The 24,179-nt window shown below is 41.8% G+C and overlaps 1 protein-coding gene across 19 annotated transcripts in view; it reads right to left on the bottom strand.

Moving 5' to 3' along the window:
- The window catches only part of LOC114450699 (ankyrin-2-like), a 124,009-nt gene that overhangs the window by 72,766 nt on the left and 27,064 nt on the right, over positions 1–24,179 (bottom strand). Inside the window, exon 1 of one of the 19 annotated variants that reach the window (XM_028428989.1) lies at positions 18,782–18,971. The exons of the other annotated variants lie outside the window; for them this stretch is intronic. Within the exon in view, the coding sequence (XP_028284790.1) occupies positions 18,782–18,868 (87 nt within the window). The 5' untranslated portion in view covers positions 18,869–18,971. Of the gene's footprint in view, positions 1–18,781; positions 18,972–24,179 lie in introns of those variants that run through there. 19 annotated transcript variants of the gene reach the window in all.

Here is a 24,179-nt window from a genome sequence, read left to right as displayed (position 1 = left end):
AGAAGTAAAGATTGAGTATTTCTCTGTGTATCTAGTGTGAGAATAAACAAGATGATAGGTGGGAGTTTTTAAAGTATGACAGTGGTAATGGATCAGCCCTGAGGGCATTTAGCAGCACTGAGAAGAACGAACACACACACACACACACGCACACGCACACGCACACGCACACGCACACGCACACACACACACAGGTTTTACTCAGCTGTCGGCGAGCTTATCCAAGTGTTACAATCAATATGGCAAGCAGAAGTAGGTGCAGCTGTGTCCTGCAGCAGGAATAGATCGTGATCTTACCTATAAGACAAGAAAGAGAAGATATTTCAGAATCACTTTTTTATTGTGTTTGAATCACTTGTCAGCGTCTAGAGACCCCACAAAATATGAAAAAAACTGCTTCTTGTTTCTTTCAATTTTCTATTAATCAAAAAGTGAGTGCCTGAACAAGTCAGTCAAATTTGCAGCCCCCTGTCCTCTGTGACATCGTATTGGGGGGGCACAACAGCATATGTGGCGATGATGAAGTTGAATATTTAGCGATGTTGCCAGGATTTCCGAGTGAGTACAAGACAGTGACTTTTTTTGCCTTCTCAGAATACAGGACAGTGTTTACATCTGCACATGTTTACTCATCCTCACACCTCAGATGAACTCACACAACAGACAGACAGACGCCATGAACGGCACAAACATCCCTCCAACCTCCCATAGGCGCTTGTTTGGAGGGCCTGGCTGTCCATTGGGGGTGTGGGGTGGGGGTGTCTCTCAGGTGCAGAGCAGACAAAGAGGCCCCACTAATACTGCCACGCCTTTACTAGTCCAACACTTGCATGCACCATTATTAACACATTTGTTATTTTAGAGCTGTCAAAGTCAGCATTTTAAAATGATTTTCAACATATGTCACACGTGGAGTGTTATCTGCTCTCATTGTGTCTGTCTATGTGATACATTGTTCCTCAAAGCCATTTAAATGCAATCCTTCACCCCTGTCATGCTGGAAAGCAGTTGCCAACCAGTAGGGGGTTGGTGGCTGCACGTGTGTGCACATATATTTTGTATGCATCTGTGGGTGTCTTGCTAAGAGACGCTGGGGGGAGGGTCTTTTTTTCTTTAGTACAGTACAGCTGGAATGTGTGTCAGCTACTTTTATCCAGAAAGCATTGGAAGCAATAGAGCGCTTTAAATGTTCCAGCTTCTGCTAGTCGTCTTGAACTCAAATCCCTGTATGTATCACTGCTGTTATTGTCTCTACACTAAACACATAAGGCTGTAAGACCCTCCACTGAGGTTGAAGTGAGTAAAAAATAAAATAAAGTGACTTGAAAAAAAATCCTCTGTATAGTTGTAATGTATATTTTAACATGGGTGTCTATTAGGACTGGCTTGTGATTAGAGCCACCCTCAAGTTTTATTCTTCTGTGTTGGCAACCTCTGTTATCTCCAGAGGCTGGTGGTTGGTTGTACACCAACAAAACAAGGAGCTAAAAGAGGTTAAAACAGCACATAGAGCAATGCAATGTGAAACCTCTTCATTTACATGGCAATAAACACAACTCTGATTCTGATTCTGGTATCTAAGCACTCCTTAAAAAGCTCTAAGCTTTGGGAAAAAAGTGGAATATACAGTATAACAGTACATGATTGTTTAAAGACAATCATGCACAAAGAAGCTAACAATGAGCGATTTCAAACCATGCATTGGCTTCACTTCCCCATGGTAACACTACTAACACAGTGGCTGCTCTCCATTACCCATTGCCTAGCAACAGGGGTGTGGGGTGTAGTCAGTGATGGTAGAGCAGAGGATGGTAAAGAAAGGCTTTCCATGAGTGTATGTGTGTTTGTTGGATAACCAAGTCCCCTGGGTTTCATTAGCACAACCTTTTCTCACCTAATGAGCCCTCACAATGACACACACAAAAAAAAATAGACGAGGGGTCATATTTGTGTGTGTGAGAGCGATGGAGAGGGAACATCCTCGCTGCCATTATCTGAATGTCAGATGTGAATGGAACAATCGAGTGTCTTCATCTCCACTGATTGTGGACACAAAAGGGTGAGGGAGCATTACAGAGAGAGAGAGAGAGAAAGAGAGGGTGTGGTGAGGATAGTCGATTCATCAGCTCCCTGCCCAGCAGAGCCAAATGAGCCATCCCAGAATTCCCCTGAGGTCCTGATGACATCATCCATCACTGCTCAGCGCATTATACGTCTTTACACACACACACACACACATTTTTAACATGTCCCAGTTTCTGTTGTAACACGGCATTACAGAGCTGTGTACAGAGAGCAGTCCCTTACACACACACAGCGCAACATTAACATTAACTATCCAGGATAGCATACAATGCATGTAAGTGTTGCAAGGGTGCATATTGCATCCCTATAATCCAGCACACATGTAGCATCATCAAGGCTCCTTTTACAACACCTGACTTGTGATCTGACAATCCTCAATATGATGTGTAAAAGAGGCAAACTCCAATTACAAGATGATGTTTGTATTGAGATACAAACACCAGAGAGAGGGGAAGGTTCAGTGGCTTTGAATTTTTTGTTGAAACGGCAATATACCAGACTACTGCGAGTCCTCCAACCCCCAGTGTTTTGCTAATGTCTGATCGGATTATAATAATTACTCTGCTGTCACACTGGGCTTATGATGCCATATGAACACTACTTTAAGTCAAGTGTTGCATGCTCATGCAAAGTCCTCCTTAACTAGCTTTATAGCCTTTGTGTGGCTAATGACTCTCTCAGATTTTAATCCAGGGTGAAAAGACAGAGCAGGGAATCCTGGTTACGGGAGGGGGGGGCGGGTGGTTACCCTCTGAAAGATGGAAAAGAAACTGAAAACGGTAAGTAGTCAAAGCGCTCACAACTGACAGGTTTTATTAGAAAGCCAGAGTACCATGGGGGGAGCAACTTCCTGCTGTCAAGGCTAAAAGAGTAGCTCTGTGTGTCAAAGATTTCATCCAAATTCTGCCTGTTTTACTGCAGCATTAAATCTGGAACTTACTAGCATTTTAATAAAAAATTACAAATTACGAATCTGCACCACTTGTACCACTTTTATATATCAAATTTTACAACTGGTTATATTAATTTGCAATAAATATTGATTTAGTAAAAATATTATGTGTTAGGCAATTTTGCATTTAAAACAAAAGTTTTAACATAATTTTAGTTCAAAAAGGGTACACACTGTGTGGAGAGTTCTAAAAGATTAGTGGTAAAATTTATTTGTTGATTCAGGTTTTGATACACTGAGGAGCTGCATCTGTTTTGATACCATGTTGACAACATAAGTAGCACACAAAGCTAAGAACAAATTCATCATCTCGAACGCTTAACGGACATCAAAGCTTACCTGTCCTGTGGCTCCTACCACCATGCCTTTAATCATGGGTGCTCCCGAGAGAGGCCAAAACACCCAGGCTGAAATATATCCAATGTGTGTATGACTCTACGTGTCCAAGCCAAGGTGGAAACGTGTGTATCGTGCGTAAAGTGTGAGTGTGTGTGTGTGTGTGTATGTGTGCGTGTGTGCGTGTGAGATGGGGAAGGGGGGGTAAAGGCAGGACGGTCTCCTCGACTGTGAGTGGATTAGTGTGTAACGTGCTGGAGGTATTAACGCACTACAGCCGACACACAAACACACATGGGAGCATGCACACTGAGGGGAGTGTGCATTCTTAGAGGGGATTATGTGGACAAAAATAGACAAGTCTTTTCTACTGACCTAGAATGAGAATGTTCAAATAAAGAGACAATGAGGGGTGGAAGAGCCGCACACAGACAGGCACACAGGTAATACAACCTGTGGCACTAACAGTCCTGCTACTCAGACCCAAGCTCAAGCTCTCAGCAATGTAACTGCACAGACATGTCTCCATCATCCTTCAACTGGAAGCTCACATTATGATTCACAAGTCACAATGATGTCACAGTCACCAAGAGTACACTGCAAAATAACAGTGATGTCAGTGTTTGCAAGGACACTGCAACATGATTTTACTGTATACTTGTCAACCCTGGTGATATCACTGACATGACAAAGCAAACATTGGACTCTGTCTAGCTCCTATAAAGGTTACATACACATACACTGGCTAGCTAGCTGCATACTGCAGATGTAATGTTTGTAGTAGTTTGGAAAAACATATTCCTTGAAAGTTAATAAAAAGCTAAGTATACTGTACATATAGCAACAATATCAGTGCTATACAAATATTGTGTTGTATTGCAAATTAAATATTGTTGTATATGCAGTCTAGGATTTAAACCCCAGTGCTGTGTGTGCTGGCAGTGTAGACTGAATTCACTCCCATATCTCAGGGAAGAGATTAGTGCTCAGCCAACCTGTTAATCAAAAATCACCCATCCTGATCCAGAGGATTTATAGGTTTTGTGAGGTTTGTTGCTGCACAGCATTACACAATAGAAATCTCTTTTTTTATTATTATTAAATCGTTTAAACCGATGGATATGGATGGTGATAGCTGGACTACGTTTATGTCCTATCCAGTATAAACGTGACCAAATAACAGTGTCCCCTAGGGGTTGCAATAATCATTACAGCACTCAATGTATAAAGGACAATGATTGGAACAGACTTTGCTATTCTTAGAATCTAAGTTTCTCTGAGGGTGCTGCAAGACTCCAATCTAAAACGGTACATTACTGGAGAGCATGAGCATGTACAGAAAATGCCACAGCAGTGTGTTTATATCTGTCAGCTTCTTGCAGGAGCATTTGTTTAAATATACAGCACACCTAAGATAAATTACAATCAGAGAGTCAGGCTCGAGCTAGTCTGAACATTTAACTTAAGTCAGGCTTATTTAAACCTGCATCATTAAAACAAGAGGCGACAACCCTGATTTACATCACTTCATGAATTTAAGTGTTATAAGACAAACTACATTCACAGGAGTGCTCTCTTCAGTTTAAAAACTACATCAGGTGTGTGAAGCTTAAGGTGCAATACACTGTAATATCTACCTGTAGATAAATGGACCAGCCTTTATGGATGGATAAATACCATCCAGGCAGTAAATCCCTTTCTAAGACAAACATCTGGCTACCTCCACGCACTTATCCATCATCTCCTATACCATATGTGAGTATGGGTGCATGCATAAGTGTAGATAGGTCAGTGTGTGGGGGTGTATTAGCATGTCCACACGACATGCTAAGCCTGCAGCTGCTGTTTATCTTTAAGACTCATAGTTGTCTTGATTATGTAACAGCAACATGTTTATAGGATGTATGTGTAAACATGTTTTAACAAAGAAATATATATCAAGCATCTAAAAAACAGACTTGTGCTTAAACAGTCTAAAATTAATTAATGCAATGAAGCATTCTGACCTGTCAAATTATTGTGTTATAAATATAAAGAGTGGAAACATGGAGTTCTACAGCAGCCAGTGGATATATGGTTATATAAGTGCCTATATACCCGCCTGCCGTGATGTTAATTGTGTTAACTGTTCCATGAATTACATTATTACATTATTATCGCCACTATCTCTGGACCCTCAGAATGGGTCACACAGAGATCAGACTGAGATGGTCTTACATTTGGTAAAGTGAGTAGCTTTAAAAAAAAAAGCAATGTAACCCTTTCCACTAAACAATAAATAAATAAATCACCAAACACGACAAAAGTGAATGTTATCCTGGATTCACCTCTTTGCAATATGCTAAATAAATAAATAAAAAGCTGTTTAAGCAGCCATGTAGCTGTGAAATTAAACAGCTATTCCTTAATTTCCATCGCTCTTAACAAGGAAGCAGTGAGAAAACATTACACTGTAAAAACAAAAAGCTTTTTAGGTCAAAGCTTTAAAGGTCTGCATCACAAATCAGACGATAATTTTTAATTCCTATTCGTCATTAGATAATTGAATAGGAGAGGAACAACTACCTATAACTATCAGCATAAATTTGTCACCTATGTGTCTATATACTGTAGATTTTTCTATTAACAAAAACACCACCACCCATCCCTGTAGAGACTTTACGACACTAATCCAGTGTCTGTGCTCTGTGGGAGGCATGCAGTGAGGAGTCTCTGTCAGCAGGTGCCGCCACAGTGGAGGCAGCATTAATGCATTTTTTAGGATCCCCATGTTATTGGGGTGGGAGGACATTAGCCTCAAAAATGGTAAAATCACCTGGTAAAACCTGTCATATATTATATATAATATATATATATATATTATAAATTATATAAACTCAAATCTGCATGAGCCATTTACATCTGGCCCTAATAATCCCCCTCAGGGCTTTCACTGCTCACAAACACCATCTCACTTCTCCACACACAAATGCAACACATGCAGCAATCTAGGTAACATAGCAAACATACCCTCCCACCGTACCCTCCATGTGGTATTGAATAATGGATGGAGGTACGGGGGGGGGGGGGGGGGGGGGGTGTGCTACGGGGGATAGGGATGGTGATTATTCACTGCAGGTCACTACAGCTGGGGGGGTTGGGGCTGCTGGAGAGGATGCAGAGCAGAGAGACAGGTTCATCTCACTTATAGAAACATTTCCAGATGCTGTACTGAAGGTTCAGATTAGAACTTAAACCTACACACGTGTAGATGTGGACAGAGGGAGAGGATGTATACATGACAGTGTGTGTGTGTGTGTGTGTGTGTGTGTGTGTCAAGGTAGGTATCCATCTGATGAGATGGAGGGTCAGAGGTGACCAGGCAGAGAATCACTTCACGCAGTATGAGGGGGAAAAACATGGGGTAACACCCAATGAGATGACTTCAGAATCCAATTCTTTGGCTATTACCTGTCAACCCATGGTAAATTATTGCAGTGGTGCAGAAGTAAGCTTTGATTAAAAAGTTAGCACAGCAGTTCCACACCGTGTAAGGTGGAGCTTGATTTATGTAGGAGTGTAGTAATCAGCTGTATGTATGTAACCTCTGTTATTGCAACCAGCAATAACATGTAAATTGAAAATGCTGCTTTACCGGTCCCTCATAAATAAAAGATGGTGTCATGCACGGTTTTTGGTCTGGATGCTGAAAAAGAAGTAGGCAGACCATCTCTTTTGTACAATTATGTAGTCTGTAGTATCTGTGCAGGTGACTTTTTTACTTTGACCATTGATACATCGATCAGCAGGCTCTTACAGTTATGAGTACAAAGGAGCAAAAACCTTTCTCATTTGGCCAATAACGGTTTCTGCTCATCCTCGGAGCGATTATGTCACTTCTGACTCACTGAGTAGTATTATTGTAAGAAGTAAGAAAGGCACAGAAGATTGCTGAATGGAGTGGGCCTTCCGCTATTTATTATTGTGGTTTTATTTGGATGATGGACGACACATCAGTTTCCTAAATACAACAGATTCTATCTGTGACCTCCAGCTGTGGAAAAGACGCCTCACCAGAGCTGCTTCCTCTGACCTCTCCATTCAGATTAATCAGATTACTTCATGTAATGTTTCACCTCAGTTGCTGACCAAAACATCAACAAAAATCTCCAAGATATAAATGACAGTGTCTCCTTGTCTTTCTTTCCGTTCTGTCACTTCTGAGAAGAATGGAGGAACGTGAGGTGCAGTGGAAGGTCTTTGCGTAACAAGGCGATCTTTCTGTGCCGATGAATAGACTGGCCTTTTGCCTTTTGCTCTGGCTGCTCAGTGAGCTGTCCTGTCTCCACTGCTCCGTTCTCATATATATGACAAGCCTTGTTATGTGAAAATGGGCTTCAATTCATCTTACCAGGCACTTGCTCCGAATCTAACCCGTGGACACGCACAAACTCTGGAATGTGAATGCCCTAACACACACAGACAAACAAGAGTCCTGAAAGGCCTGGCTGATCAGCTCAGTGAAGCAGGTTTAAAGCTGCTGGCTCATTGATTGACAGTATTTATGTCCTGATTTGGTTTTTAACTAGTATGATTTCAATAAATCATTGTTTCTCTCTCAAGTTATGATGTTAAACTGGTTAAAAAAAAAACTGAACAGAAAAGCCAAAATGAACATGATTGCTCATGATTCAACAAACCATGGCCTCTACCTCAGTAAGCGCTGAAGCAATACTACTGGCTGTTGACTGTATAGTGAGTACAAGGCAGTATGGCACTCCCCAGGGCTCGGATTGAGGTCTTCCTCCTTTTTACTGAGTGGAAATGCATGTTCACTCCTAAACCCTCAGGGAGAGTTCAGCTGTTAACTTCACACTGTCTCCTGAGTTAACATATTTATTGCTGTAGCAGACCCTGAAAATGTGGAGCTTCCTCAAGATGATTAACTTTTAACATCAAATGAATTAAAGTTAATTTTCTTATAATATACATACATCGTAGAAACAAGTCTAAAATATAAAGGTTTATGATGACTTGATGCGTATACAAAGAGAGCACTCTCTAACTCATATACCTACTTCCTGTTGGATACTGAGCATAGCATGCTAGCATTTTTCTTCTTGCCAAAGCTCACGCTAAACTCGTATGGCTTAACATCACAGAAGTTATAAAACCTCCAGTCCCATCTATGCTCTATGAACTGATGAATGAGAAGAACACTGAAGTCAACACAGTTGAGTCTGACAATGGAAAGCCTTGTTTTAATACAAGCGTGGTGATCGACATGACAAGAGTAAATCTGCCGTTGAAAACATGCTGAAAACAGCAGCAACATTCTCTGATAGCTAACTGACAGGGTCTGCTAAACACGATAAGCAAATCAAACAGGAGCTGTTTTTAAATGTAACCCCCCCCCCCCCGTCACACTGCTGCTTTAACAAGATGGGTGTCACCCAAGCATTCCTAATCCATGGGGGCATCTCTCCGGTTTTACTACTCTGCTGCAGATTAAGCAGGAAGTCCTGCTCCTCTCTGTGTGTGACTGTTCACTGACTGCATGTGAGGGGTACACTTTGAGGTGCGTCTGCACAGATTTCTGTGTGCATGTAACGTGTGGTGAGGCTGTGCCAATGGGATTAGCACAAACAAACGGTGATGTTGGTGGTGAGACACAGTGAATGAGCCCCATTACAGAGCAGAGCTAACTGGATTAGCCCTACCACTGTGGGCTAGACTGTCATTAAGGCCTCATGGCTTCATGCCTCCAAACACACAGATGGACCAGGAGGGGAAGGGGGAGGGAAGGAAGGAAAGTGAAAAAGAGGATGCGGGGAAAACGACAGAGATGAGGAGTCGGAGATGCGGGAGTTGAGGGATTAATGGTTAAGATTAAGGCAATGAAAGACTAGGCCAAGAAATGAAAGTAAACATGATGATGTAACAAAGGCTGCAGCCATTTATGGGTCAGTCATTTACCAGCATGTCACCTGGTTTCAATATGATGTCACTGGACCATTTCAGCCACATTTACTTTAGCAACCATTCAAGAAATAGCCATATCTGTATGTCTGCATGTCAGTTTATACGATCTACATAAAGTCTCTACATACATGTGCCCTTGTAGAAATTATAAAAGACATGCAAACACTCATGCTTCAGCTCAAAACACTGAAATAAAAATAACAGTAAAAAGCACAGTAATGCAACAAGTATGAGGGTACAATCAAAATACAACAAAACATTGGTGTTTGAAGGCCTTTGACACTTTTCACTCGGTCTCTAGTATAGGAAAAAAAAATCTCAAACCGCAGCAAATCACAACAAATCCCTAGCGAAGCCCTTAGCCTCCACAGAAAGGTCAATCTTCAATCAGGAAGTCAGAGGGGAGGCGAGCTGCTGCAGAGGTCAGTGCCACTAAATGAAAGTCTTTTGATGCAAGTTGGGGGGGGGGTATGGTCTCCATGCCTGCAGTCTGCAGTGACGCTGAGGTCAAACACTAGTATCCGCAAGCACAGTCAGAAGCTGATTTAGCCTGAGCTGTTACATCACGCAGCTCGACAGCATGGAGCATGGCTCTTTACTCCGTTTCACTCACTTTTCCCCAAGTGTCTTTTGTGTGAAACCCAAAGCCTGTATCTTGGGAACCTAGGCTGCATTGCCATGAAATACAGTTATCATTCATCCACTTAGCTCACATCACAACATCTGAACCCATGCTACAAATGCAAAAATAATGAGCATGCCTTACATCCATCCTTCAACCAGAATCCATCTGCAAAAGCCCAAACATCTCTCTAATTACAAACCTGTTTGCTACTTAAGAGAAGACGTTTGTGTATTTCCCCACTCTACACGGACAGGTGGAGGACAGATGGTGTGTTAGCAGCCATATGTATACAACAGCATTGATTGCACTACATTGAAAATGACAGCCCTAATTTGTGTCAAACCTCTTATGCCCACTTGGTCCAGAAAGAGGTAAAAACTGCCTGCATGCATCTTCCTCTCCCAGGAAGGGAGAGGAAGATGTAGGTGGTGGTGAAGTATTCACAGGGCAGGAGGTCAAATGACTGAAGGATCCGTTTGAGAGAAGTGAGGTTTATGTGTCTGATGTGTTACTTGAAACAGGGCATAACTGCTGAACAGCAGCAATGGCAACCGTTATTGTCAAGATCATCTGTGTGTCAGATAAACTGAGAATGAGGCTCCTGTTTCTATGACACTGCTGTGTCTGACCACTGGAGAGGTAAAACGATCCATGAAACAACATTTTAAGCTAGCAACCTGCACTGCAGAAGGCACATCCACAAAAAGTATGTACTTGCAGAAAATGTCTTTGAGTTCAAGATCAGCAGGATCCTTGCCCTAATGAGGCCCCAACTCTCACATAGGGATGACCCCATTGACCTTGTCTTTGCTTAAACAAGGCATGAAGGGCTAACTGGAAAAAAGTGCTCATGGCAGCTTTGCAAGAACTGACAGGGCGAAACAGATTACCCTAACTAAGTCGTCTTACTGCATGGCAGAGGCATTTTAAGCCTTTGGAAACAAAATTTTAGGTCTGAAATTCTATGACACATGTTAAGAAAAGTCCACTGGAGCAATTCTGAAGTCAAACGTCATGTAATTTAAGACGAGAGCAGACCTCGAATTATTAGAGGCACGTACAGGGTATCAGGTATTACATGTCATTTAGTTCATTTTAGTTCAATTCAGTCCAGCAAGCAAGTTTCCTGAGCCATCCACATCAAGTTATAAATAAAATGTTTACAGCATGTAACCATATCTTGGCAGCATTAACATGTTGCTGTAGTGTGTTAAAGACTACATCAAGTCTATCCTCCTCTTCCCACTCTGCTCCTTCACACTCAGCTGAACTGAGAGCCATCCCCCAACCTCCAATCCCTGTTCGCCCATACCCCAACCCCCCATATTTAGATTGTTCCAGCAGCTATGGCAAACCAAACCAAAGTCATCTACAGTACTGTCAGTCAAGTCAAACACATTCAGCCTATATAAGCAAATATTTCAATTAATTTGCTAAATATATTTTTTTTAATGTATTTGTTGTCCCTTACCAACAAAATGGTCAAAGTCAAGCTCAGCCCAATATCTCAGTACATCTCAGCTCCAGTACATGTTAGCTGATGGCTCAGTTGACTCCCTTCTATGCACCTCCTAAAGAGTTTTTTTTGCAAACCACCTTCACCCCAGAACATCCTTTTAATCAACCTATTGACCTCTCCACACAAACCTGTGGTCATTACAATAGAAAATTCAATCACTCCAGGTAGTTTAGAGCTGTAAGGACAGACTGTGAAATCCAACAATTCTGTTCCAGAATTCACATGGTGTCATGGCCTTGAGAGTCATTGGATGGAGACAAGTTAATGCCACAAATTTAATACTATCTGCTGTGTTTCTGCGGTATGATGTGTATATTAAGGTGATGTGAGTAGGCAGGATTGGAGGATTATTAAACAGGCCACACATACACACACAGACACACACCCGTCTTCACTTTGAAAGGCAAAATGCTTTTTAATGAAGCTGGATCAAGGTGTTTCTGGCATATTGTCCTTTGAAATCCTCCCTCTAGGTTAACATACAGCACAGATCAACAGACACACACAGTTGTAGCCAGTCCTCCAATTATGTTGTGTGCCTTTTTCTTCATATTGCAAAGTCTGATACTTGGACCATTAACAAGATTTAAACTGTAGATTTTTCCATCTTGCTGCAATTATGTCCACAGTTGTCCAACCTAACAGGGGATCTACACATACCTCATTTTCAATCAGTGACACAAGAAAACAAACCGTTTTGTGTTACAGTGTCGGTTGTGAATGCTTCTATGTACAGTCATCACAGCTAAACATTGTCTGCTTCACCAGGTTAAATTTCAGTCCTGGTTGATGAAGGAGAACACAGCACAGAGGTGGTGTATCACACCCATTGTTTTCTGTAGCTGATAGCTGGGATTGCTAAGAGCATCACACCCACCACCACAGTCAGGATGAGTGCTGGCTCCGATTCCTTCGAGTGTTATTATCCTCAACTTCACATTCAAATAAAATAATAATAATTTTATCTGTACATCAATATCAACAGAGCTTGAGTTTTAAAGTATCCAAGTACCTTTGGAAAACCTTTTTGGCATCTTGAAGAATTTTGCAAAGGATGACTGTACCTTTTGATTCACTAAGGATTCTAAAGGCAGGATACAGGCCACAGGTGCCATGGAAATGAGCCAGAGGGAATAGAAACCGAAAGAAACAGGAGAAGACGAGGACAGAAGGGAAGGGAGGGATGTGGAAATGTGGTTTGTGATGACAACTAAAACATACAATGAGCAAAGTTGAAAGAAATGTACATGTGCATGATATTCGCTTGGGATCTATCCAAGCAGTAAGGATGCTCAGTGAGGTTCGATCTAGATGGTCAAGTTCATGATACGTGTTGGCAACAGTCTGGAAACATAAAACCACACAAAAACAGGCCTCAGCAGTGTGACCTCCCGCTGAGGCCAAAACCTTTCTGGCTTTCCAAAACACCTTGCATCATCTGAACCAGAGAATCTCCATTGATCCACATGCCACCCCCCTGAGTCCCCAGGCATTGTTAATGGATAGATCCTTCTCATCAATAAATAATCCCTTGCCATCCATAAGTGAGATGGGAGACGCCTGCTTAGTGTCAGACTGAACGCTCCCACTCCGGCCCTGAGCTGGCTTTCAAACCTGTCACTACACATCAATACAGTGCTAATGCAGGCCTGACGCTTGGTGAATGACACTGCTTGGCAGTTCATCAGGAAAATGGTCAGCAGTGAGTCTTTGCAAAATCATGCAGGGCTATTAAGCATATTTACTTGCAGACAATAAAAAAAGACAATGACAGATCCACACTAAAGAATTAAGCTATATTAATATTTTATTTTTTTACAATATTTTCTCTGCACATGAGCCACATACTAACAGAATCTTTGTCACATATCTGCTGGTCATAAGTGAATCAATCATGGCTTCATAGCTGCACTGAAGACAAGTTACTATTTCTAATGTACACTGATTGCAGTAATTGTGATGGCTCTCAGCTTATGATCATGGATATGTTGCTCCATTATTGTGTCATTTGAAGGGCTGATGAAGCGCTTCATGAGGTAGCCCTGTGAAAATGTCACTGCCTCCACTTCCTCCTGTATAATGACAGCAGGAGTCCAAACCCAGGAAGGCTGATGGAAGTTAGTTCCTGTTACACACACCCATCCCATCAGTCATTACAGCACACATTAAATGCTCATTAAACCCATTTTTCTTTCTTTAGTGGCCTCCTTTCATATTTTTAGTGATCTTTATGATGATTGTTGTTGAATGCAGTGTCACGTTAGAACAACACTAGGATGGCTGCACAGGGAATACCACACCCTGTGGTACCGAGGGAGTGCAGCTCTGCCTCAGTCAGAGACCTGCTACAGCCAGTCTCGAATAGAAAAAGCACATAAGGAACATACTCCTGCTCCATGTCAAATGTTGGACAAAATGAGCTGAATTATCACTTTGCAGGCAGAAAGCAGGAACTGGCAGTCAGAGAATATGCTGCCAGAGCCTGAGATGTCACCTCAGATGTTTACAGCTAAAGGTTTTCTTTTTGGCGGCAAGGATCTCTGTCGCCATGGCGACGTCTGGGTGTCATCCTCACAGACCATCTGTGTTGTTGTTTGCGGTCCAAAAAAAGGAGGCAGCATAGAAGGGTCAAACACACACGCACACACGTACACACAAAGCAGGCTTGAATACATGCTGAGAGTGGAAAGAATGGGCACACTCATCTATATTGGATACATGTTTGTGCACGCCATACACACACACACACAAACAATTTCTTCTTTCCCCACAGAAAAACAGCTGATGATTGAAGAAATCAGCCTCCGGTTAAACTCCAGCCTACAGCATCTAAACACACACGCTCATCAAATCTTCCTCATGACTACACACAAGCTGGAAGCACAGTTCAACTGTTCCAAACAGCTGATGACATAGGTCTTTTGGGCATTTTTGCAACAAAACATGCAGACACACACACATACATAAACACTTAATCTCAATCCTGACTTCAGCCTAACCCTAATCCTAATTCTTCCTTGCCTCGGCATTATTATTATTGAGCAAGCCCCAAGATCTGTATGAAATGTCCATACAGTAACACAGCCACGATTTAAAGTCTGACTCCCTTGTCTCTGACTGAGCTGCGTCACAGGGTCATTGGATCAGTGAGACACTCTTGGTACTTCCTCTTTATACTGTAGAGTTATTTCCAGACAAATCAGACCAGACAGCAGAAAAGTAACACAGCAATTGTGTCAGGGCAGTCGATAACAGCCCTCCAATTAGAATTGACTTTCTACTTCTCCTCCAGCTGTGGCCAAGATCTCCTCATTTATAAACGTCTATCTTAAAAAGTAACAAGGCTACAACCCTGCTTCAGCCCTGAGAGGAGTCACTCCTCAATACCATGCTACCATGCAACAATGTACACATCATTTTTGAGTTATGCCGTTTCTGTCTTACCAGGTAGTCAAGTTAAATGCTAGGCTAGCATTAGACAACACCCACCAGGAAAATTATAAAAGGACATTTTTCAAGTTACCACTGTATACAAGAAAAGAAGCAACCCTGGTGTGTCTTTGTCTTTCATATTTATCACCATTCATACTTTCTGCTCCAAACATGGTGGCTGAGTCACAGAGGACAATGTGGATTCACACAGAATTCAGAGCCATCACTGTTGCTGCTTCAACAAAAAATACTTATTTGAAAGGTCCTCTTTGTGGTCATGTGAAAAATGACTGTTGGAGCTTGGGGTTGATGACTGGGATACATCTGGTTTTTAACATTATGGATTAATCAACTTCACTGTACTGGCTTAAGCAGATAAGAACGTTAACAGTTTAATAGTAGCTGTTTTGGTTGTCTTGGAGGAAGATGGAATTTCAAAAATTTGTTATTCCTTCTCTGGGGGCTATGAGCATCTTGTGGTTGTAGTATGTGTTGAGGATGAGGGATTTTTAAATGTGCCCATTGTGGTTGGTGGATCGTCTGTGGAAGCAGCACAGGAAATCAGTGAACTGATCAGCTATGAGTCATGGATGCCATTTATAGACCTGTATCTTAGAGGGAGTCCAGTCTGGAGGGAAAACAAATAGCTTAGCTAATAATGATAATTTGCTGTATCTGAGAAATCAAGACAGGGCTGTATATTAAACTAATATACTTTGTACACTAGTAATAAAGGCTATCAAATTGATGACTGGATCATTAATAAAAAACACAGACAAGTCATAATGAAAGACAATCAACTACATAAAAATAACCTGATTATATAACCTGAATTGCTTCCTATGGCTAAACATGACTGCATGTTTTTCCTGCTGAAACAAAACACCAATCTGTCTCTTCCAAACCGTCCTCGACCTCAATGTGAAACTTTCCTGTGCTCATCAGAAAAATGAAACCTTTCTAAAGTCTTCCTCACCTTGAACAAAGCCACACAACTAGCGAGCCTGTACAGTAGGTCTGTGTTTCAAACCCTCTTTTGGATCAGTGAGAGAGGGCGAGAGACTTTTAATTGAGGCAGTGGAAGATTAAAGTGCTTAGGGCTTTCGTGAAAGAGCCAAGAACACACTGTATTAAACACAGGCTTTCTACCAGCTGAAAACATCCTGTGTGTGTGTGTGTGTTTCCAAATATGAAACGCTGTAACAGCAAACACGAGCAGAACACCTCACTTTGAGTCAATTGCCCTGCACACAGCAAAGATCAGCTCCCATAGGTCACCATGAGGCTGTGTGTGTGTGTGTGTATTACTCCAGTGTGCCTATCTAAGCATGGGGGGAGGGAGCATATCAATAATTCATCCATTGATTCTGAATGCCCCCCCTGCTGCCAAATGCGTTGCCTCTGCTTTCACCAACTTACATGTGTAGATTCAGCATTAGCGACGTGCTGCCTCACCTGCTGTTCTCACATAATCTTAAGCACTCACACTCAAAAATGGTATGATACAACAGGAGCACGTCTTGTATCACTGGTTATTAATCTGAACAAGTCCTTCAGGTCTGTAGCCCCTTCTGACATCATCACAGCTCTGCTGACAGAACTGATGAAGCTGCTTGGAGGAGCATTGCCTTGCTTCAACCTTCTGAATGTTAACGATCAAAATCTTTGATTGTGTTTTAATTGTTTAATTTTATCCTGTGTCGTTGTGGTTCAAACAGCTAGTTAGCATTAGCATATCCTCTCTTGTTTTTGGCACCTTTCAGCCCATTACAGATGCAGACACACCCAGAGGCAGCAGCATTCTGAATGAATGGAGGAGTGGCTGCATGCTAATTGCTGTGCTTTTCGTTTTCTCTTATTCTGTCTGAAGATTTAAGGGGTAAGAGGTCATTACGACATGTTTGTTCATTAAGTGACACTTGGTGTTGATAATAGAAACTAATTGCAAAATGAATTGTGTGCAAAATAACAGCTTGATGCACAGAACCACTGTTTTACTTTGTTTGCATTAAAAGACTCAGCCAAGTCAGGCTGGTTTTGTGAGCTTTAATTCTCACAAAGTACACTGAAATGTAATAATGTTGGATTTTGTCTTTCTGTGTCCTGCAGCCTCGGGGGAAAAACGCTGGGTCTGTCATTTATGAGAAAAAGATAAAGAGAGTGTCAGAGAATGGGAAGAGAAAATCCCAGCAGAAATGAACAGCAGCCATGTTCATACCAATGTGTGGATATGCTGATGTATGGAGCCCTTTATCATGTACCATAACCATCAAGTAGCCAAGCCTGGTACAGTGTTTCCTCTAACCCTATAGGCAGAAGCTGGTTGGACATACAAAGATGACTACTAAGATTTAAATGGCTGGCTGGAACAGGTTTTTGGGGCAGGTGGGGTAGACGATGAATAAAAACATTCCTCCACACCTCCACCTAGGAGCTAGATTTATATTCCCTGTAAAAACCTTAACTGTAATGTTACAGCTACCGGGTGAAGTGGGTTAAAAGGGAACATATCAACAAAAGCATCTCCGACATTTTCATGGCTGTTTCATAGTGGTGAACTCCACTCTGACAGGTGACATTTAGCCACAGAAGAGCACAACATACACTGGTTGTTTGGAGCTGATGTTTAATGATGACTGCTAGATGAGGTAATGAGCAGCAGCAGAAAAAGATGTTTTTTGGCAGAGCTCTTGAAGCGTGAGCGTGTAGTGGCACTCAGCTGCCATTGGGAGGAACTTTTTGGGTCAAACCCAGCGACTAGTTGAGAGCTGACTCTATACCACCTGAGCCCCATCTACCTTTCATTTCAGCACAGTGCTCATATGTTAACTACCAAAAAAAAACTAAAAATTATCTAACTACATTTCTGAAGCACTGTGAGAATTATCAACAATCAGATTATTATATTCATATTAAATATTTTAATTATAATGATATTCTTTTTTTTAATACCAGACACATAACACAATCCAAATAAAAAAATAAAAAAATAAATGATTGTGTTTCTGGACAACTGTGTTTTTCTTTTAATTCAAACTATTAACCCTTAATTCTATAATTATATCAATACATTTTTATTTTTAGTGGCATATTTTGCAGGCAATCAGAGCTGATTGCTTTTCTGAATGCTGGATGTTTGTTTTCAAACCATGAAAACAAACATCTGTGCTGTCATTTAAAGCCTGTCATCTGGAGCTCGATGGGCGTGTGCATACTGATGCTTGTGTTTGTATATATTAAAAAAAAAAGCCAACAACAATAACCTGTTACACAGGTCATAAACACCTCCTAGAATGAGCCTGGCAGGACAACAAAAACCTCCTGATAGCTGATATGTGCGAATAGAGACATCCTCAACAACAGCCTCACAACACAAAGAGCAGAGCGGAGCGGAGCAGGGACCCACCCTGTCAGCATGTGAGAGGAGCCTCCTCCTACTACTCACTACATAGAGGTGTCCACAACAACAACCACAAACCAGAGAGGAGGATAACAGAGGAGGGGATACAGAGCACAGGTGTGATATATGAAGGAGCAGTGAGGAGTGATACACCAAAGGAACGATGAAAGCCTCCCACTGGGAGATGCTTTACTCCACAGGAGAGGAGGATGGAGATGGAGGTGGGGAGCAAAATCAAGTAAAAGGAAATTACAATAAATACAATCTGAACACCACTCCACTCCACAACACAACATCCTGTAATGAAAAGGAAAGAATGAATCACACACACTCACTCATCCTCCACTACTCTCCCACTGCTTCATCCCCTCTACCCCAAGCCCCAGCTCTCTTTCTGTGGGGAACCAGGGAGCTTTGCCCTCACGCCCCTCTCACCCTCCGCACCATGTGGCTCTCCATCCATTCATTTACCTTCTTGGGTCTCTTTCTCCTCTGTCCCAGCCCATTGAGGCGATCGCTGGGGTCCAGTCTGTAGTGGGAATGGTTGTCCTCACTCATTCTGTCCCCAAAACAACTGGTTTATTCCGCTTTGCTTCTCCCCTCTTCTTTCTATCCACTCGTATCCTCTGTGAACCAAAGAGAGCCGACCTCTCTCCTCTCTGGTCCTCTGTCTCTCTCTCTCTCTCTCTCTCTAGCTGTGTGGAGCGCTGAGCCAGGCGGAGTAAGTGGTGGTAGGGTGGGGTGGGGGGGTGGGGGGAGTGGTCGGGGAGTGGGGAGGAGAGAAGAAGGGGGAGGGAGGGAGGGAGGTAGCACAATGGTGTTGCTATGGTAGCAGCTGCCACCAGTGTTTATCTGGAAACCTCGCTGGTGAACCAAAATAGTTGCCACACGTGCATATGCGCACACACACGCACACGCACGCACACGCACGCACACACTCACTCACCGCTCTGTCTGAAATTCCAAAAATTTGAATTCACACCATAACAGTTCTAATATGGACAATAAAAAAATGACAGATTGGACTGGACTAAATGATTGGCTAATAAATATACTAGGCTATTTTAATAGAAAAAGTGAAATATATCTAGACAGATGTATATGACATCATGCAATGGTTATGGATGCACTTATCCAATATTAATATCAGACCAACATTAATATCAGCCCTGATAATGACTACATTGCTAGACTAGACATCATAAATGGAGCTGATCCTTGGGGTCAATCTAAACACTTGAGGCAATTCTATCTATCAGCAGCACAGCATGCAGGGGGACTCAATGAAAAACAACATGCAGTGAGGCAAAGAATCAGCTGTATGGAGGTATGTCACATTTGCCGTGACAGTCAGTATTGGACCATAATCAACTGATACACAAAGCCCAATTATCACTATCATTACTGATGCATCCCTAGTGACAAGGCAACAAAGAATTAACGGCAATTAATAACAAATGAGACACATGTTCCATCACTTCAATGGATGGTTTAACGTCACTTAAAGTGAACACTAAAAGAAAATGGCAATAGACACTTGGTAGAAACATTAGAAGACTGTTTAAATGAGTGGGAGACGTAACAAAGCCTAAAAAGCAAAGCTCAGGTTCTATGTTTGCCTGTGATATGAAACAGAAGCCTGACATGTTTGGATTCCTGTCGTAGATCCAGTCAATAAACTTGCACCCAGTGGGGATTACACACCCAGACACACACGCAGCAAGTCCACAATGCCTTGTCAGTCTTTGTTGTCTGAAGGCAGCCAGGTCTTAAATCCATGTGTACCCACACACCCCGTCCTTCCTCCCTCCATCCCTCCCTCTCTCTCTTTCTCCCTCTCTCTCTCTCACACACACACACAGCTTTATGAGTTCCTTTGAAAAAACATTGATTGCCTGTATCTTAATGATGGCCCCCAGCTATGGGGTCCCAGTAACAGCAGGTTGGAGCAGCATCCCATTAATGGTGATGAAAAATGGAACTACAGCTGCTTTTTCACTACAGGAACGTAATGACCCGTGACCCACGGCTTCTTATAATTCAGGGTTCAGGTTACCCAAAAGATGTAAGGAACAATAGGATTTTGAATATTCTTCCTCACTGAGTAGTAGCTAGTTGTCATCATCTCACACACAAAAAAAGAGATTTTTATATCAATCTGGTTACACATGTTTGCACCTGCTCCTATCAGCTGCTCTGACAGCTCCTGATGTGTGTCTGGTGAGTTAAGGGGACTGTAAGGGACATACAGACAGTGCTGGATGGCAGCCAGTCTCTCACTACAGGAAATCAGGTGTGTGTGAAGAAGCAAACAGCAGGCGGTTCCATTTTTTTTTTAATCCAGTGAAAAACACATTGCGAAAAAATTCACTCTGGCAGCCAACACTTGGCAACTATCAGGTTACAATTAAATTAGCCACATAGCAACATAAAACACCTCATTTTCATTTCAGCAAAAACTGGTCTGGACATTTTAAAATCAGCTATTTCATAAAGATCCATGAAGCCCAGTGTTTACTGTGATGTTTAATTTTTTTTCATAGTGTAAACAGACAATATGACAAAATACACACTGCCACAAGAGATCATAATGTATGACCAAAATGGCCCTGAGCATATTCATGATATCCAGACAATAGGAGCTTTTCTGTGGTTTCACAATAATTCTGTTTATTGTTGTTTTATTAACCCACCTTTTAACATTAACCACATTTTCTTTGGATGACTCATGATTTTTAGTGACTTTCACTCTCTGCTGCCTCAGGCCAACATTTTCCAATCCTTTGGATCCTGTGTGTGCTTTCCTCATGCCACATCCAAGCCACTGTTCACCTTTCTTTCTTTGTTTTTCTATTCTTAACCAGTGCTTTAAGAAATCTCAACAATCTAACATTATTATGAGCCATCATCTAAGGACCATGAATATATGCCAGAGTGATCCGTTTACAGCCTCAAGCTGAAGTTTTAATTCATTGACCTTGATCACACCACCTGATTTGAGTCTCCTTGTGTCTCTGACTTATTTTATAAGCTCAACAATCAGTTTAGTTTCATAGCTTCAACTTGACCAGTCAAAGAGGACACATCTGTGTGTGCTGCTAGTGATGAGGGAAGGACGGACAGATGGAGGAGAGAAAGAGGAGGACAGCAAATGTCATGTGTCTGTTGGTGGGGTCTGTCCATGTTCATGTGCCACCTTACATCTAATCAACTCTCCAGCCCAGACCACCACAGCAATGGGAACAAGCTAGGAATAGCATCATTATGATCAAACACAGGCAGCTATGGTAATTGCACACCTTATTAGCCCAACACCATCTGTTGCATGTCTCTGCAGCAGACTTCACATTTACATCCGGCTGCTGTCACACTGTAGGAATGATCATTATGTCAAAGTCACACCAGCTCTTGTATGAGGAGTCACTAATTAATGACAAAAATTACAGTAAAGAACTGTTTACTGTGTTGTCAGTGGTGACCTCATGGGTCCAATCAAAACAGTTTTCTGCTACTGGATCACTGTGTACCTATGTTTTCACTTCAGACTGATGCCTTGCTGAATTAGATAACATAAATGGTTGAAATTGTTCAGATGACACTTTTCATGTAGTGCCAATAATCAGCTTCATGTATGTACAGAGAGTTATTTATATTTCTGAAAGTGAAAAGTGCTACACAACAACATCCTAAACTTGCACATTATACTACAAATACACACGTTAATGACAGAGGGGTCTTTCTCATACACTTCACAGCGATCAGCACAGCACGCTGGCAAAAAAGAGGACAGCCACACATGGCTTGTAATAAAAACAGTGTTGTTTCAAGTTTATGATCTCATGATGCCAAGGGGTTGCAAATCTGAAATGCAGATTCAGACCCCCCCCCCCTTTTTTTTATAATGGAGAAATAACTAGAATAAGGAGAAACAAGGAGATAGTGTCTCTCCTTGTTGACTTTTAAATTTTTAATTAAAAAAAAGGTTTTGCTTACAATCTGACCTTTTTAACTGATTATTTAAGGTTTACTGTATATTGAATCATTCATAAATAGCAGAAGCCTTAAAACTCATGAAAACGTTCATCCTCTAGGGGTGGAAGTGGTCATGGAAACGTAATCAATAAGGCAATCAGCATCTTGTGACTGAGGCCACTGTAAAAGGGTGGATTTCCAAGTAAAGAGGCATGTCTGGGACTATATGCAGGAGATGATGCAGGAGACCAGACAGGATCACTACTCCAAACTCATTAACAATAACCCTGGAAACTCCAAACAACTTTTCTCAACCATCAGCCACCTTCTTAAACCACACCCCCCCCTGCACAACAATCACACTGTAGACCACTGCAATAAGTTTCTGGACTTCTTCACACTCAAGATTGACAATATTCGCTCCTCCCTATCATCCTCAAACAGTTTCATCACAACCGACCACACTCCCACTACAGTCACACCACAGCACCTATCACATTTCTCCTCCACCATGCAGCAGGAGGTCGAAAGTGTCATCAGTAAATCAAAACTCTCTACATGCCCACTGGACTCCCTTCCCTCCTCCCTCCTCAAAACCCATTACCACTCAGCCCGCTGATTACAAGGATCATCATCCTCTCCCTGCAAACTGGCCATGTCCCACCGTCCCTTAAAACAGTACACACTCCATTGGCTCCCCATCCATTCCCATATAAAATACAAACTCCTCCTCCACACTCACCTCTGTCTCCAAGGTAGTGCCCCTGATTATCTCAGGGAACTCCTCACTCCACACACAAACCATAGAACCCGGTCAGGCAACAGTCACAAATTGCAGCCACCCAGGACTCACCTGAAAAGCATGGGCGACAGGGCCTTTGCGGCCGCTGTTCCCCGTCTGTGAAACGCCCTGCCAGCCTAAAGACCTTCCTTTTCTAACAAGCCTATTCTGGCTAGGACATTTTATGCTGGTTTTCTTTCTGTTCTTTCTTCCTTTATTTTTTTATCTTCTATTTATTGACTAGTTTTATAATATTGCCTTGCTGATTTTATTGATTAGTTTTATAATATTGCCTTGCTGATTTTATTGATTAGTTTTATACTACTGCCTTGCTGATTTTATGTAGCACTTTGAGATTTGTTGAAATGTAAAGTAAAGTGTATGTAAGTGCATTACAAATAAAATGTATTATTATTACCAGTCAAAGCCCATAAGGTTAAAGGTAAGAAAGAGGTTTTGGAAGCAAGCAGCTAAAGGTTCCTTTGCAGGCGCTGTGACATAATAAACAGATTTCTAACCACTGCACAGCTGCATTCAAAGCAGTCAGTAAAGTGAGTTTGACATAGTAACCAGAATATATCTCACAGCCATTAAACAAATCAGCATCATCCAGAAAGAACTGGAAGTAGACAACTGTACCTTTTTTAGCCTACTGCCCTGTGACCATGGCCACCGAAATGGATGGCTGAACTGATTATGATGCTAGACCTCAGGTCATGGCAATAAGTGGAATCGAACATGGTTTTCTGCAGTCTGTGGAAATCACGCATTTTGTCACATGTGCTCTTTATTAATGAGAGCACTTGATAAGATGCTGACGTAAGAAGAAAAACAACAACAGGAAGCCCTTAAGCAGGCATGAGGCACTTCTTCAAAATGACTCTTAATGCTGTATCAGAGCAAGTTAACCACCTAAAAAGACAAGAGAAGCTTGTGGATCATCAATTTGTCTGGTCTATAAACAATGAAAACTCCTGGATATATCACATACATACAGCATGGTTTTCTGCTCAGGTATTTATGTGGAATACCTTTAAGACTGTAGAAAGATTTTTTTTTATTGCAAACACAGCTAAGGACCGGTCATTAAAATTTAACAACAGCAATATGTTTGTG

The sequence above is a fragment of the Parambassis ranga genome, chromosome 18, assembly GCF_900634625.1.
Source record: "Parambassis ranga chromosome 18, fParRan2.1, whole genome shotgun sequence".
NCBI classification, from domain to species: domain Eukaryota; kingdom Metazoa; phylum Chordata; class Actinopteri; family Ambassidae; genus Parambassis; species Parambassis ranga.
The sequence above is the reverse complement of the archived record's forward strand: the minus strand, read 5'-3'. Positions and strand labels throughout refer to the sequence as shown.